Here is a 16,347-nt window from a genome sequence, read left to right as displayed (position 1 = left end):
ATTCCAATTACAAAGAATGTATATGAATGGTTAGATGAAGATTTTTGCTTTAGATTAGAAGAATCGATATTGATTAACAGAGTTATGAAGTTGGAGTATATTAAGTTAAAGGATTAGAAGTTGATGAAGGAAAATACAATTATAAGAGATAGTAAAGAATGAGGTTATGTATAAGTGAAGTTGGTTATTAACGTTATAAAGAGGTGATAAAGATATGATAGGTATATAAGAAGATTTTGATAATAAAAGGATAAATGGATAAAGAAATGAAAAGATGGTGTTTAAATGATTAATATGATAAAGGGTTATAAGGAAGTGCAGATTGTAAGTTTGATTAGAAGTAAGAAAAGTATGTAAGGTTATATGAGAGATTATGTGTATCGTAATACAGACAAGGATGAAAGAATGAGAGAAAAGACAACAATGGATTGATATTACTGGTTATTGTTTATATGATAAGCAACAAAAGATGAATGTATAACGAAAAAGATAGTTGGAAAACTAAAGGATTGAAAAGTAAGTGTCCGATGATGACAAGAAAGAATAAGTCAGAGAAGTAACATAAGAACATTAGAAGATATGTTCTTATCAAGATGTGCAGTGAAAATTCGAGGACGAATTTTCTTATAAGGAGGGGAGAGTTGTAACATCCCAAACTATGGGTTAGTGACTTAATTGTAAAGTTTCAGAATTTGATGATTAAAGTAGAAGAATAAATTAGTTCAATGATTTATCTGAAAATAAATCCTAAAAGTTATTAGTAATTATTAAAGGATTTTAAGGGCAAAGTGGTCATTTGACTTGGAAAGGATAAGATAATGATATATATGGGATAAGATTGAGAGATTTCTCCAGAAACTCTCTTTTCTTCTTCTTCTTCCTCTCATCCCGTATCTCCAAGCTCAAAGGTGAGTCTTCTACTTAGTTAATTATTTGTTAAGTTTAAGATTGGTTTTTGATCATTAGATGATAACTAAGCTTATGGAAAGCTTAGGTTGTCCTAAAATCAAAAGATAAAGGAGATAGAGAAGATTAAAGATTAGTGGTTCTTGAATGAAATCTTGAAATAGAGGTTATAATAAGAATTGAAAGTTGGATTTGACTTGTCATCAATCTAAGTAAGAGATATGAAGTAATATAATTGGATTTGAAACATGTTGCAAAATTGATGTAATTATTGAATTACATATGGAATATAGGATTTTGAGGTTTAAGATGAAATAAATGAGTATAGATTGGTTTAAGTATGTGTACTAGAGTTAAGAATGAAAAGGGGATGAAACATGAAGGATTTAAGCCAAAATGAATGATTTTCGGGTTCAAAAAGAGGATTCTGGGCAGAGTGCATCGATGCATATTCATTGTGTATCGATGCATCAAGGTTAAAACCCAGAAATTTGTTTGAAGGTGTATCGATGCACAAGTAGTGCATCGATGCACTCTTTTAAAATAGAAACATCGAATGCAATTAGTGCATCGATGCATAAGGCATGCATCGATGCATCCCAATAATAATACAACATCGAATGTATTTTATGCACCGATGCATCAATAGTGCATCGATGCATACCCTTATTGAAAGAAGAAATTGACATTTATCTTAATCTAAAGAGTGAACCATTAGAGTATATTAGTTATAATACTAATATAGATCTATGTATGATTATGTAGATATAGAACATGATCCCGTTCTGAATCAATTGAAGGATTAGAATCGAATCAAAGCAAAGCTAAGGTGAGTGCACATTATTTAGTATATGATGTTAAATGGAAAATAAGACTTATGATAAGTCTATTTCCAATAGTAAAACGCATGAATTCATAGAGGTATGTGTTTGTTATGATTTATATGTGTGCATGAGTATATGTGTTATTGATATGATTCTATGATCATAGGATGTAAACTATGTGATAAGTGAAAAGTGACATATATGTGATAAATGAATGATATGAATAGTGAGATAAACAAAGTATGGTTGATATAGGGTAATATAAGAATAGCTCATAGGTTATATGATAAAGATGGAACCATATATGAACATTAGTTGAGTACTTGATAATAAGTCATAAGGTTATATGTATAAGTAATATAAGTTATAAGATGAGAATATATGAATATCAAATAAGTTATGAGATAAGTTATATGAAATTGATATATAGGCTAAATGAAAGTATACACATGAATAAATATATAAGTTTATATGTTATTTTATATGCTATAGGATATAACCATGAACATATGTGATGTGATATAGGTTATGAGAAATGACCCATGTGACTAAGTGTGAATTGATATAAGTATGTGATATGAAGTTATGGGTATATGTGTCATATGTTATTATAGGTGATATGATATATGAGTTTATGCGATATAAAAGTGTATATGTGAAATAACATGATAGGTGATAAAACCGTGAGCCTATATGATTATGTGTTATATGTTACTTGATATGACATACAAGTTACATGAACAAATGATAAATGATATAAGTCATATGAAACGATCTACGTGAATACATGCACTTGTGATACATGTGATATGATATGAGATATATGGTTACACATATATGTGGTATGTGACAGAAGAGAAATAACAAGTGATATGAAATGTTATAAATGATAATGCCCATGTTATGTGATATGAGAGCTAGGGGTATAGTTGGCATGCCAAGAGTCGAGGGTATACCTATGTTCTATGGAACTTTTGGACCAAATTACCTATGTCTTTCGAGACATATGGACAGTATACCTATGTTCTAAGGAACATATGGACAGTTTACCTAGGTTCTTCGGAACCTATGGACAGTTGCCAAGGATCTTTATGACCTCTGGATAGTTACCGAGGATCTTTATGACCTCTGGATAGGTCATTCGGGACATATATGTATTCTTTGGAACATGTGTGAAGTCTGATGAGACACATACTTGATCCTTGGCATATGTATATGATTCTTAAGGAATGATATGTGGTCCTTCGGGATATTTATATGAGCTGTGGTGACAGCATATGTGTGCACAACCTCAATGTACTCACATATCTTAAGTTCTCACTAGTGTACATGGGCTAATAAAGAGATTAAACAAACATACTGAATGTGATATGTATACGATGGGTTTATAAATGGTTATCAAAAGTAAGTGGTTTGAAATGTGTTACATGAACCATATGATGTTATATGTGTTTCTTAATGATAATGATAGGGATTATGATAATGATGGTATATGTTTATGTATGCTTTATGTTATATGAAATATTATATGTTTTATTTGCCTCACTAAGTCATCGACTTAGCGTGTGATTGTTTCACACGTAGGTTTGGAAAGCGAAAAGAGAAGTAAAGAGGAACAAGGCATGTCAGTTCTCCTTACCGAATGTAAGATCAGAAGAGAGGTGAATAATATGTATATTTTTTTATATACAGTTCTAGTTGGGATGTAATCAAAAGAATATATTGAATAAGCTCTGAATAGTTTTGTAAATGTTTTTAATAAGTTAAATGTTATAAAAGATTTTAAAATTACTCACTATTTTATACGAATAAAGGTTTGAAAAGTCAATGCGACACTTCGGACTCGTATCAGGGTTGGATACGGGTTGGGGGTGTTACAGCAGTAATAGCTCAAGGTGAGATATATATATATATATATATATATATCTATATATATATATATATATAAAATCTCGTAAATATATTAAAAATTCAAAATAATTCAAACAAAATCTTAAAACATTCAAACCGATTATCTCAAGTTATTTCTTAAGAAGAAACCTGAAAAGAACCATCTTATGTTTTTTGGAAAAAAATCATAATAAACAATATCAGACGAAATAATCATTTAACATTCCTTTTTATTCAGACACCTTTCAGAACTTTTATATTTCATTTTTCATAGCCCAAAGTATATTTAAGAGAATGCAATGTACGTGAGTCAGACGAGTGTGTGCAATAAGCACTTCAATGCTGTCATCAAAATCAGACTATGCACTCAAAGTGCAATCATAACATTTGCACCCAAGGTGCTATACATAATATACAAAGATGTATCATATTAGAATTATATTCACTCCACCTCATGGCATATCAATTGTACTTACGACTCTCAATGCAATATACAATGGACTTTTAATTCATATAATAACCATTTAATAAACAACATGTCAAAAACAGAACCATTTTTAAATCATCGTCGCAAAATATAAACTTGGGTAGTTCATACCCTAAATCGTTCTTAAAACTTTATAAAAATATTATGGAAATAATCCATAATTAAACATAAATCATACTTTTAAAATAATGTGAGGTTAACTTATCGCAAGTCGTATTCAATCAGAATAAATAAATTGCACTCACATTTGCCTCACTATTGAACCTTTTATACGATACTCTTAATCATGTGCTTGGGCCTTCCTTTTCAGGTCATTCAGATCATTGGATTTATCATGGTCTGACAACATCATAATAACAACACAATATTCGATTATATGTTATTATCATACTAACATAATCTAAATTTATTAATATAAAAGTCTATAAAATAAAGTCAATACTAAATCAATATCAAACTAAATCATATTTTCTTTCATGACTTCAAACTTCCCAACATACTCGATCAATCCCATAAATATTTATTCTCATCACCCATCCCTCAACTATTACTAATTACACAATCAAATCACCAATTGTGAATTCTTTCTAAAATTCATCTTAACTTTTCCACTAAATTCATAATAGCCCTTCACTATTATGATTATTTCACATTAATTACTAAAATTTCAAGCACCTTAATAAAAATACTCAAACAAATCCTTTAACATTCAAAAACTTGAAATTTTATCCTAGCTCTCTTAGACTTTTCAAATTCAACTATCTAATTTGATAAACTTGCAATTTGATCCCAACTCAATATTTAAACTTAAAAATAAGCACATATATAAAATTTCCAGCAATGTACTATTTTACCAAAATAATACTTTCACATTTAATAAACTAGAAATCAAGTACTTATAATATGGAGACTTTTCAAATTCCACCCTCAACTTTACCAAACTTGAAATTTGGTTTCATTCAACTTCCTAACTTAAAATTTCCAGCATGACATCCTTATAAACAAGTATTAAGTCCCTCAAATTACACAATTTCACATTAAAGTCCCACAATTCTCAAAACTTGTCATTAACCCTTTTACTAAATCAAGCTTCCAAATTAATCTCTAAATCACATGGAACACTTCTAATATTCATTCTAAACCATAGGAAATTCTTCAACATTTTCCCCTTATTTTCTCCCCCATAGCTGAATGCTTCATCCTTCATAAGGGGAACTTTTTGTTCAATTTCAACCATGAATTAAACCTCATATGATTAAATTCATGCATTTGAAATTATCACAACATCAAATTGAATCAAATTCAATAATTTCACCATAATCTTAAGTTGACTAAATCTCACATAAGTATGTATAAATAATTTCAATCATCACACATGCCTTAGAATTAATCTCCCACCTTAAAACATAAAATTTTAATTAATTCTTCAAAATCATCAAACTCTACATAAAATGTAATCACCAAATCTCAACACAGAAGCATTTTCACTATGTAAATTGTGTACCAATTGATAGAGAATTTCATGTAGAGTAATTCTCTATCTAATAACTTAATCCAAAAATCAACCATAGAGCTTCAAAAATCAAATTAAAAATTTAACTTGGAGAAGCTAGAGAGCTTCAGCCTTGAAGAAGATTAGAGTTGAAAATTTGTTGCTATTGATTATTCTAGTAATTTTCATAATACACATGGCATTTAAACTAATTAAATTGAATTTAAAATTCAATTCATGAGAAATTTCTAAATTGCCATTAATGAATCTTGAAATTTACCAAATGTCATTATATTATCTTCCATTAAAATATTCCTTGGTCAATGATAAATAATTTGGCTTTGACTTTCTACTTTGGCCATGCAAATTTTTGAAAATTGCATTTTAGTCACTAAAATTTCCACTGTTCAACCAAATCTATCAAATTCAATTACACTGTTTCATGCTAAATTTCACTGATCTAAAATATGGAAATAATATTTCATACCATATCTATTATCTCAAAATTTCGTGAAATTACTATTCGATCCGATTATCCGATTTTTATACCAAACTTTAATGTTTTATAGCTTTTAACACAAATCTCGTAAAAAATATGATTACTACGAAAATTCTTGTTTTAGGCCAAACTGTTCATTTACGGGTTAAAATATATAACTTTTCAAAATTACATTTTTGGTACCTAAACTTTTAGAAAGTTTATATTTAAGCCCCTTAATTTTTAAAACTTACATTTTAGTCACTAACTAAAATTTTGGGGTATTCCAGAAAATGATTCTTTCCTTAGTTTCTCCTTGCAACACTTGAAAAGCAATAAATTTTATATCTTTCTTGAATTTCTAAGAGGAGAAGAAAATGAAAAGTAGGAAGAGAAGAAGACAAGGGGTAACTTAAAAAAAGAGGGAGGGGACAATGTGATATCACCCACAACTAAGTATTTTCAGCTTTTTAAAATAAAAATGGTACAATTTCTTCCTTGGTCCCTCAAGATTCAACCCAAGCTTAAAAATGCTTATTTTGACAACTATTGGGCTCAATTCAAGCCCAAATTCAAATCAAATTGGGTGAAAGCTTCATATAATCCAAGGAACTTGTCCATGGCCCATCTCGGGTTGGCCAAAACTCCCAAACCAGAATCTGGGGCGTTACAATGTACCTTGGTATTGTTCTGTGAACTGATATATCCTTTTTTGTTGACTATCAACAGTTATGCTTTTTGTAGTGCATCTAGAAGGTCTATATAACCTTGTTGGTTAAGTTCATCAAAGATGATTGGATTGTGACCTTTCATGAAGTGGAACATTGTTTTATATTCATTCTCACAATTATTTTCTTGCTGCATTAATAATCCATCTTGTTGTAGTACTCCTTCACAAATTTGTTACCTTGTTGTAAAATTTTAAGTTTTCGTTCGACCGTACGACGGTCTTCAAGTAGAATGAATTCATTTCTCATCATTAATTTGAGATCATCTCAGGTCTTGATTCACATTTTTTCACGTACTTTTTTTCTTAATTTGTGTCCACCAAGTTAAAGAATAGTTTATGAATCCAAGTGTAGATAAATATATTTTTTTCTTCAGAACACTTATAGTTGTGGAATATGAGATTAAGTTCATCTTTCCAATCCCAATATGCATCTAAATCAAGATTCCCTTCAAAAAGGGGATAATGAATTTTGGTTCCACTCTTTGTGTAGTACGAAACATCCTGAGAAACACAACACTCAAAGAAACACAACACTCAAAGAAACATGTAAAGTGAAAAAGAAAATCAAAGAAGACAAGAAACCTGACAAATCAGTTCAAAGAAGTAATACATCACGAGGCAAGTAAGCTAGTCTTGTATTCTTTCAAACTCTCTTAACAAGAGATTCTATAATGTTTTTGTCGAAGTTCAATCTCTAATAAATATGGAAAAATTCAGCTTAGTAGCTCTAAGAGGCCAAAAATAGAGTTAAACTCTAATTGAACAAGAATGCAATGAGAGAAGAATTATGCAAACTCTTTTGGTCCAACTAGCACAAGAACAAGAATATGTTAGATGATATAAAGGAACAAGAATGGGAAAACAAAAGAACCTAAAGCAATAAGATTAAAAAAAGTAGGAAAACCAAATCTGAAAAACCTAGAAAACGCGGGATCAACTTGAGCAACATGTTTGATGGGGTTGCCGATATTCAAACGATTTAAAATTTTATGTGGGAGTCTATATTTGAATTTAGAAACAACCTGTAAAATTTTAGCCCAAAATACCTTCATTAGTATCTTGTGGAAGTTCTTGAATGAATAAACTCTAATTCTATCAATTTTCTTGATCACCACGTTTGAAGGGATTGTTGATGTCCAAATGGTCTGATTTTTTTACTTCAAACTAATCTAGTGATGGAGAATATGCCTGTAAAATTTCAGATCAAAATTCGTTCAATACAATTTTCTGGAAAATTTTCAACGAAGAATCCTAAATCTATTAAATAAATTTAAACAAGATTTTTAGGGATCTTTTGATATCTGATTGACCTGAATTTTGGACTGGAGATCACTATTAGAAAGAAGAATAGACATGTAAAACATCAGCTCAAAATTCCTTTGTTTACGTGTTTTTGGATTTTTTTTCATATTTCCTTTTTTCTTTTCTTTTTAATGAAAAGAGCAAACTAACAGAAGAAATTGAAACAAAATTAAAATAATACAAAAAGAATCTAAAAATGATCAATCGTCACAAACTAGCTCCGTTGGGGTACCTTGAAGTTGATGTGTGCAAGAACAAGCAAGATTGTTTGTTTTTCTCCAAGAATCGATCCAAATCTGATACCAATTGACAAGGGATGGAAGCGGAGTGATGAACATTGCTCGCAGTTGAAGAATCAAGACTAAGGGTCTAGACTCAATCAAAGAGTAAGATGGAAGATGGATTAGATTGTTGTCACAATCTAGGGTTTTGAACGGGGAAAAAGTTGCTAGCAAATTAAGATAAGAACACAAGACTAAAATTAGAAAAATGAAGATTAAGACATAAAAGATAAACAAAAGCTAAAGAAGATAAACAAAGATGATGAATGAATAAAGATATGAATACTTAGTCAAAATTAGGGTTTTGGTGGTGACGGGTGATAATGGTGATTTGACGATGATGACGATGACGATGATGGTGATTGATAGATAGTTTTCATACGAACCTTTCTAGCCACAATTGACTAGGCAAACTCGATAATCGGTTCTAACCAACCCTATTAATCGCAATGAGAAGGCAAAACAAAGTGTGAAGATCTCTCTCACAAAAATCTTGAAGAACTTAATGATGAAGAATGTTTCAAAGGCACAAAGTAATCAACACTTGCAAAAAGGTTCTCACGTTGTATTATTAATCCAAAGAAATTTGATTTACAATTGTGAATGAAGCCTCCTTTATACATGAGAGGAGTTCCAAAGTCCTAAGTAACTATTGAATAAAATAAAAATAACTATAGATAATGTTTGATTCTAATTCTTAATATAATAATAAATCTAGTCTTAAATTATAATCCAACGTACTATATTAAATTATATTACAAATAATTAATAAAAAATATTGAAAATTCGTAATATTTATAAAATCTAATATTAATCCATATAAGAATTTCTACATGTATTGTCTTTACTAAAATGAACATATCTTGAGTCCTCAATATCAGATTGTCTCGTTTCAAGTACCGTTGGAAAGCTAAGAGACAAACGATCGTATCTCAAAAAGATATATTCTAAACATAGTTTTATGAACATAATTATCCTTCATAAAGGTTGTTATGAATTATTTTATTAAAAACCACTATTATAAACGTTGGTTGTTTCTCAACAAAGAACTAAATGTCTATAAATTAAAAAAAAATTAAGACAACTAATACAACTAAATATCTAATATATGTAATGTATTTAACATTTAATATTTTCAGTTAATTCATAATTAATCAATTTTCAATTGAACGATAACTAACTTCGAAAAAAAATTAATTATTAACCAATTTAATATCTAATTAATCAATTTATTGATCAAAATAAATTTTAATTCAATATATTTATTCAATTAAAACCAAACAATAACAACCCTACATGTGTTTAGGTCAAAATGATTGTAATAGCGTTTGTACATCTTTCTTCTGTTGGGCCATCTACGGACGAGGCTCCAACTCAAAATTATTTCAAGTCCAATTGGGGACACACCAAAATATATTCCAGCTATGGATTGATCTAATGGTCACACACGAATTCTTTTAATATGAAAAAGAAGCTTCTCTTAATTTCGAGAGAAAAAATCTTGTTTTTTTTCTTATTTCATTAAATAAAAAGAAATTAAATTAATTTTTATAATCAAATGAAATATAATTAAATGATATATGCATCATTAGAAGTTTTAATGATAGTAGGTATTGTCCTGTTCGGGGTTTCTAAAATCTTGAAGATTGGTATGTTTTAATAACGGAGTTATAAGCGACCCATGGGGATTCGAATAACGTAAAGTGAAAGTGGAGACTGATAATATAAAGATTATAAAATTTTAACATACTCCTCAAATGTGTTAGTAGGTTTTGAATCAATTAACACGAGTCAATTTACCTCAGTGGTTAAACGAATCGTTATTGTTCATGAGTTTGAGCACCACTGACTGCAATAGTGTGATTGAATGTTTATTGTCAAATGATTGAGAATATTTAGAACATATATTACTTTGTAATCACCTTAGCTTAATAAAAAGAAAGTGTTAATCAATCAGTGATAATGGGCTAATTTTTTCATCTTTGGGCTTGTTGAAGATTCGGGCAGTGGTACACCGGTAGTAGGGTTGGCAATTTAATCCGAAACTGACAAATTTTGTTCTTAATTGATTTTATAAGGTCAAATTTTTTAAAAGATTTTGGGACTCAGATTAGGTTGGATAAGTTTTTTTTCTGGGAATGGAGGAATAAAAGATAAACAATAGCCACAAGATTTAGAGTTATTCAACTTTTTCAATGGAGTTTACATCTATTATCTTAACTCCACACTAAGGATTTCTAACAAATTTACTAATTTGTTCTTTCTTTTTCTAGGCTCAAAAATAGTCTTTTATAAATTCATATCTTTTCAAAGGCTGAGATAGAACCACTCTCTTTTTATAAAGGATAAAAAGATATAAACAATAAAAACCTCTAAAAGGTAGGTACTTAAATTAAGCTCACAAAAACACACTATGTACAAGAGAAAAGAAAGAATAAATAGTGAATGAGATCTATAAATTTTAAAATTTCTAAATGACTACTTATTATTTAAATGGTAAAGATTCATTTGGAAAAAGATGAGATTGACAAATATTATTGGTTGGAACCACGGATAACGTGGTGTGTCTAATCCATCTAATAATTTTTTCGTTATTGATATTGCATTTTCTCAATGAAATATATTGATCATTAACTTGATTCTTCTTAGGTTATTAGGGTTTAACCATTCTTTTTAGAATTAACAAACTACAAACATCAATTTAATTGTGTTCATCTGGCCAAATTCTTGTCAAGCATTCATACATGTAAACGATATATACTAAACTTCAGAATTAAAAAGCATAAAAAACATGATTGATTGAAAGTTATAATCTTTGATTGCCTAGAAAACAATACAAATCCCCCATCCTATTAAAAGATTACCAGTTAGCAATGAAGCTGATTAATGTTCTCCCTTATAAAATAACCCAAATTTGTTTCAAATCTCCACCATCGAAGAGAAGAAAATTCATCTACGTCACCACTTTGAGGTAAACCTTTTCTTTTCCTTCTTATTCCCACTTAACGAAGCTTCTAAAAAAGTTTCCGAGGCTCAACCCTCGATCACAAAGCATATTAGGATTAAGCCTGGGAAACTTTTAAAGCAATAACCTAATTTAGAAACACGGTACAAGTTAAAGGGTACTTGGAAATCGAACGGCCTAGTCCTCGGAGCCGGTGGTGCATTCCTTTTCGAGCTCTTCGAATCCTTCGAGCGAAGGATGAGGAGAATGGCCTTTGCCGAATGACCTGATGTGATCTTTAAGTGATCTCTTGTGTTTAAAATCGGATCGACAGGTGCAATACCACAGCTTCCCACAGTTCTTCTCGTGTGTTCTCCAATCCCCCTTGACGGCAAACGGCTTGCCGCATTTCCGGCACATGAACGGCTTTGCGCCGTGTTTCCTCTTGTAGTGAGTTTGGAGTGTCCGGAAGTCTTTCAACGGCTTGGCTCGTGGGTGGTTGATGTTGTTCTTGCAGCCTTGAGCACAGCAATAGCACGACAGCCTCAGCATTGCTGCTGGTTGTGTTCCTTTCAGTGAATCTGGCCCTTTCCTGTACTCTGATCCATGCCCCCACATATGCATCTGTATTCAGATTTTGATGTTAACTTGCAGCTAGTGATGTTTAAGGTACGATTACTAAGCAAAAAAGGCAACACCAAGAAGCATTAAGTTGAATAACTAGAGTGATTAAAGAGTGGACATTGAATGATTAAAGTGATTAAAGAGTGAAGATTTTACTCAATAAAAAAGATAAGAATCCAAAGCTGTTCAAATTAAAATCCCACACCTTTGCTTTAATTTTTCCTAATCAATTCCTACCCCTTTCTTAATTATAGTCTTTTTGTAATCATTTTTCTTTATAAGTTCTATATGAACAAGATAAATCTTTTTCCAAAGATTACTTGGATATAATTTTGTGGAAATTTTCCCAAACAGTTCATAACGACGAATTGTTAAAAACCAACATACTTTTTGCCTGCAATAAGGACTAAAACCTATTGACAATGAAAATAATAGCTTGGTTCATAAGATTAAACAAATGGGAAGATGAAAAATTGACTGACCTGCATGTTATTGTACCTATTGAAAGTCTTGCTGCATATGGAACAAGCAAACTGCATGGGACCGACGAGGATCTGTGCTGGTGTTGGGATCCAAAACCTACTCTCTGTGTTGAAAGAACAACCGTGGAAGCAGCTTTTCTTGGTGGGTTCTTCTTCTTCTTCTTCCTCCTTAAAAACCTTATTTTCAACAACTGGATCTGCTGCACAACTGTTAGGCAACCCAATGTGCAAAGAAACTGCAACTTTCACCGTCTTTTCTTTAACAATTTTCTCTTTCGATGATTTGTTCTCCGTCAGCCTACTTAAAAGAGGTAGGCATTGAATAGTTTCCTGCCCTTGCTGCTGCTGCTGTGCCGCCGCCGACGAAGATAGCGATAGCGGTGAAGGAGGAGTAGGAGAGGAAGATGGCTTGAGCCATTCAATGAAAGTAGGAGCTTGGAGTTCCTCAACTTGATATCTCCTAAACCCCATCTTCATCATCAGGAAAAAAGATTGAAGAATTTGGGTTGTTTTTATGTGTATGAAAAAGCCTCAAGCCTTGCAAATATAGCAGCTGGTTTATAAAAGTTGGTTTGGTTTGTCTTTTAGGACCAAGTACGCTTTTTTCCCTCCTTTCCCACCATTGTCATCTGTTTCATTTAGGGGAAGAATATGAGAGAGTGAAAATCTTAAAGAGAGATTAGTGGTGGGGTTTAAGAAAATGACATGCATAAATATAATCACAAGAGAATCCTACAGCAGTATCATCCAGGATCAAGGAAACTAGTGAGACACTCTTAAATTTTAAATTACCATATATTTTAAATATTTCAAAACATTCTTTATTAAAAAAGTTCGTTTATATCCCTTAAAATTTTATAAATTCGTATCCTAAACATAAAAAAAAATTATGTACATCCCTGGTATCATCTACAACAATGTAAACACATATATGGCTCAGCAACAGTGATCTTTGAGTTCTTTCCATTAAATAAATGATGAAATTTGACCAACCCAAAGCACATTGCAGCAGATGACCTCAAAGCATTTTTAGTCAATACCTAAAACAACAGAAAACTGATATTAAAGGGTTAAAAAACTGTATTTTATTGGAAAGAGAAAAGGAATGTTATGTTGATATCATATACAAATTAAGTTCAATTTATTATTTAGAAAAGAAATACTTTTATTGGTAATGATGAATAAATTAGACTCGTATATATATATGGTTAAATCAGGTATATGAAGGCGTGGTTTGCCACGTACATAATTTTGTGAAATCAGTGTGATATACACCAGGGTTTTCTTTTCAAAACTTTGACCTAATGAATTTGCTCCTTCACCTAATTAAAATTAATTATTGTAAATTAAACATCTTAGATTTAAAAAATAAGCGAACACATGGTTTTTATTGTACTTTTATTTGACTCGGTAAATATCAATTTGGTAAGAAACTCGATCCTTTTAAGCTTTGATTAAGATAATTAATCATATTTATTCAACTTAGTATTTAATAAAATGGGCTTTGTTCATGAACCCCAAAATTATTTTGTTGAACAAAATTATATAATTCATACTTAAATCTCAACTCTCATTCCTTCCTTTCACATTAAATAATTATGATTTATCTAATATTTTTAAATTTTTAAAAATTATTATTTGATTAAGTGGTAAATAAGAATTCTTTTTTAATTTAAATTTTGAGCTCGATCATAAAATAATAATTTAATATGTGAGTTCATGAATTTATATTTAAAATCAAAACCTTTTTATACAAATTATGCATACCGTTTATTAAGATTAAAACCGCATTAATCACAATCGGCCACATGTTATATTACCCAAACAACTGATCCTTTTTTTCTTCTTAATACCTCTTTTGGGCTTTGTATTATAATTAACTTATTAGTTTGATATTTTATACACTTCTCTTTTCAGTTTGTCTCCCATAATATCATTAAAATATAATAAAAATGGAAATCTTAAATAAAGTATAAAAATTATTTAAAATTCTAAATTTCTTTTATACAAAATTCATTGTTTTTAATGAATTTTGTAGACATAATGACAATTAATCTTTCAACGTTTGTATAAATGGTCATTTTGCCGTCTATTTTTAGAGAATTTTAACCTTTTTAATTTTTGGACAAAATAACCTCAGTTGGATGGAAATCGTTAATTGACTGAAAATCAACACGAATTGCTACCACATCATCACTTTGGATGATGTGTCATGTGTCATATCATTGCATTGGATGACATGGCACATGCCACGTAACTAATTAAACAAATGTGAAAATATCACATAAACAACATGTGTTGACTATTAGTCAACTAAGGTTTCCATCCAACAAAGATCATTCTAACTAAAATTTAAAATGTTAAAAGCTAAAATGCTATAAAACAAAGAATAAGAGACAAACGTTGGAGGGGCTAATTTTGTCATCATGCCAAACTTTTATTACACAACTTTTTTTTATATGTGGTAGTTGTGATTGTTTGGAAATTTGTTTCTTGCTTGACTGTGTGGTACTTTTTCCTCCACGTAGGGTTAGGGAGATTTTTAACTAGGCACACAATTTAAGCTTTTAGATGTTCTTAATTTTATCATTAATAAAATATATTTGCCGAGCATAATCTTTTTTTTATAATTTTGGAGTGAATACAAGATTTTATCTGTTCAAATATTTTCAATAATATTTGACAATGAACGTTCATACTCATACATGTGCGACGCTTGAACCTGAGACCTCAAGATAATAATAATCCTTTAATCACTGAGGCAACTTGGTATAACGAGACAAACTGATATTGTAACTATGAAACAGGGATTAAAACACGCATTAAACCTTTTTTGGTTTTAAAGGGTTCAAAACTTTAACTACAAAATCTTAGTGCAAATGAAGATGATAGTACCAACTAATTCCAATATAAAGATATAGAAAGCGTGAAAAAAAATAGAAAATCAGTTACATTAGGCATCACCAAATGATATTTAGACAGATTGATCCCCCAATTATGCAATAAAAACTCATCGAGGCTTTAAGCCTTCAATCTTATCAATTCTTTTATTATTATTTTGCCGACAAGATTTTTGAACGGGTTTTCAGGAGATAAAACATGTTTTAACACTTTCCTTTTGTATGTTTCTTGCATGCTTTTTCAACATATTTCGCTCCACTTTGCCATCTTTTCTACACCCAACTCCCAAACCTCTCCATATTCCGACATGCCTGCAAATTTATGGTTTTAAGCCTTGCAATTTCTGAAATGATGTAAAATAGTTTACGTTAGCTTAAATGTTTGTTATTATTCCAAGATATTTGGGTCATTTTGATAAAAAAAAAATTGAGGGGCAAAATAAAGGTATTATGTCAAAATTAGCCCCTAATATTTATCAAAATGGTCATTTTGACCTCTATTCTTTTTTTGGATCATTTTGGCCCCAACATTTTATTTTGGGCAAAAAGGCCCCTCTGTGGATGAAAGTCATTAGTCAAAAAATGGTTAACGCTAAAAAATAGTGAGTTTTCCCCCTAAAATAAAATGTCGAAGGCTAAAATATTCCCAAAAAATAAGAGTCAAAGTGACTATTTGGTCAAACATGATAGACTTTTTTTTTCTCTAAAATAAAATTTTGAGAGAGGTAAAATGCTCTAAAAAATAATAAGAACCAAAATGATCATTTTAAAAAACATTGCAAGCTTTTCTTGGCATTATACCCAAAATAAATGTAATAAAAGCTTTAAGAGATAAAATTACTAAACTGATAAAGTTAGGAGGAAAAAAAGGTATTACACATGTGTTTACCATCAAGTTAAAGCCTTTTCAATCCATTAATTTTGTACTATCTATAAGTAGTACATTTAGTTTTCTTTACTCTAATTTTATCAGTTTTAATCCATATATTTTATTTTTTGTCGAGACT

General features: G+C 30.3%; 1 protein-coding gene across 1 annotated transcript; it reads right to left on the bottom strand.

Moving 5' to 3' along the window:
* Positions 1-11,219: 11,219 nt before the first annotated feature.
* On the bottom strand, positions 11,220-13,050 carry LOC120167900 (zinc finger protein WIP3-like). Its single transcript, XM_039176784.1, has 2 exons — positions 12,441-13,050; positions 11,220-11,958 (listed from the first exon to the last, which is right to left on the bottom strand). Exons 1-2 carry the CDS (start codon positions 12,918-12,920, stop codon positions 11,533-11,535), a joined length of 906 nt encoding a protein of 301 aa, XP_039032715.1. The 5' UTR covers positions 12,921-13,050; the 3' UTR covers positions 11,220-11,532.
* Between the last annotated feature and the right edge of the window lie 3,297 nt (positions 13,051-16,347).

The sequence above is a fragment of the Hibiscus syriacus genome, unplaced genomic scaffold (assembly GCF_006381635.1).
Source record: "Hibiscus syriacus cultivar Baekdansim isolate YM2019G1 unplaced genomic scaffold, ASM638163v2 tig00111708_pilon, whole genome shotgun sequence".
Taxonomy (NCBI): Eukaryota; Viridiplantae; Streptophyta; class Magnoliopsida; order Malvales; family Malvaceae; genus Hibiscus; species Hibiscus syriacus.
The sequence above is the reverse complement of the archived record's forward strand: the minus strand, read 5'-3'. Positions and strand labels throughout refer to the sequence as shown.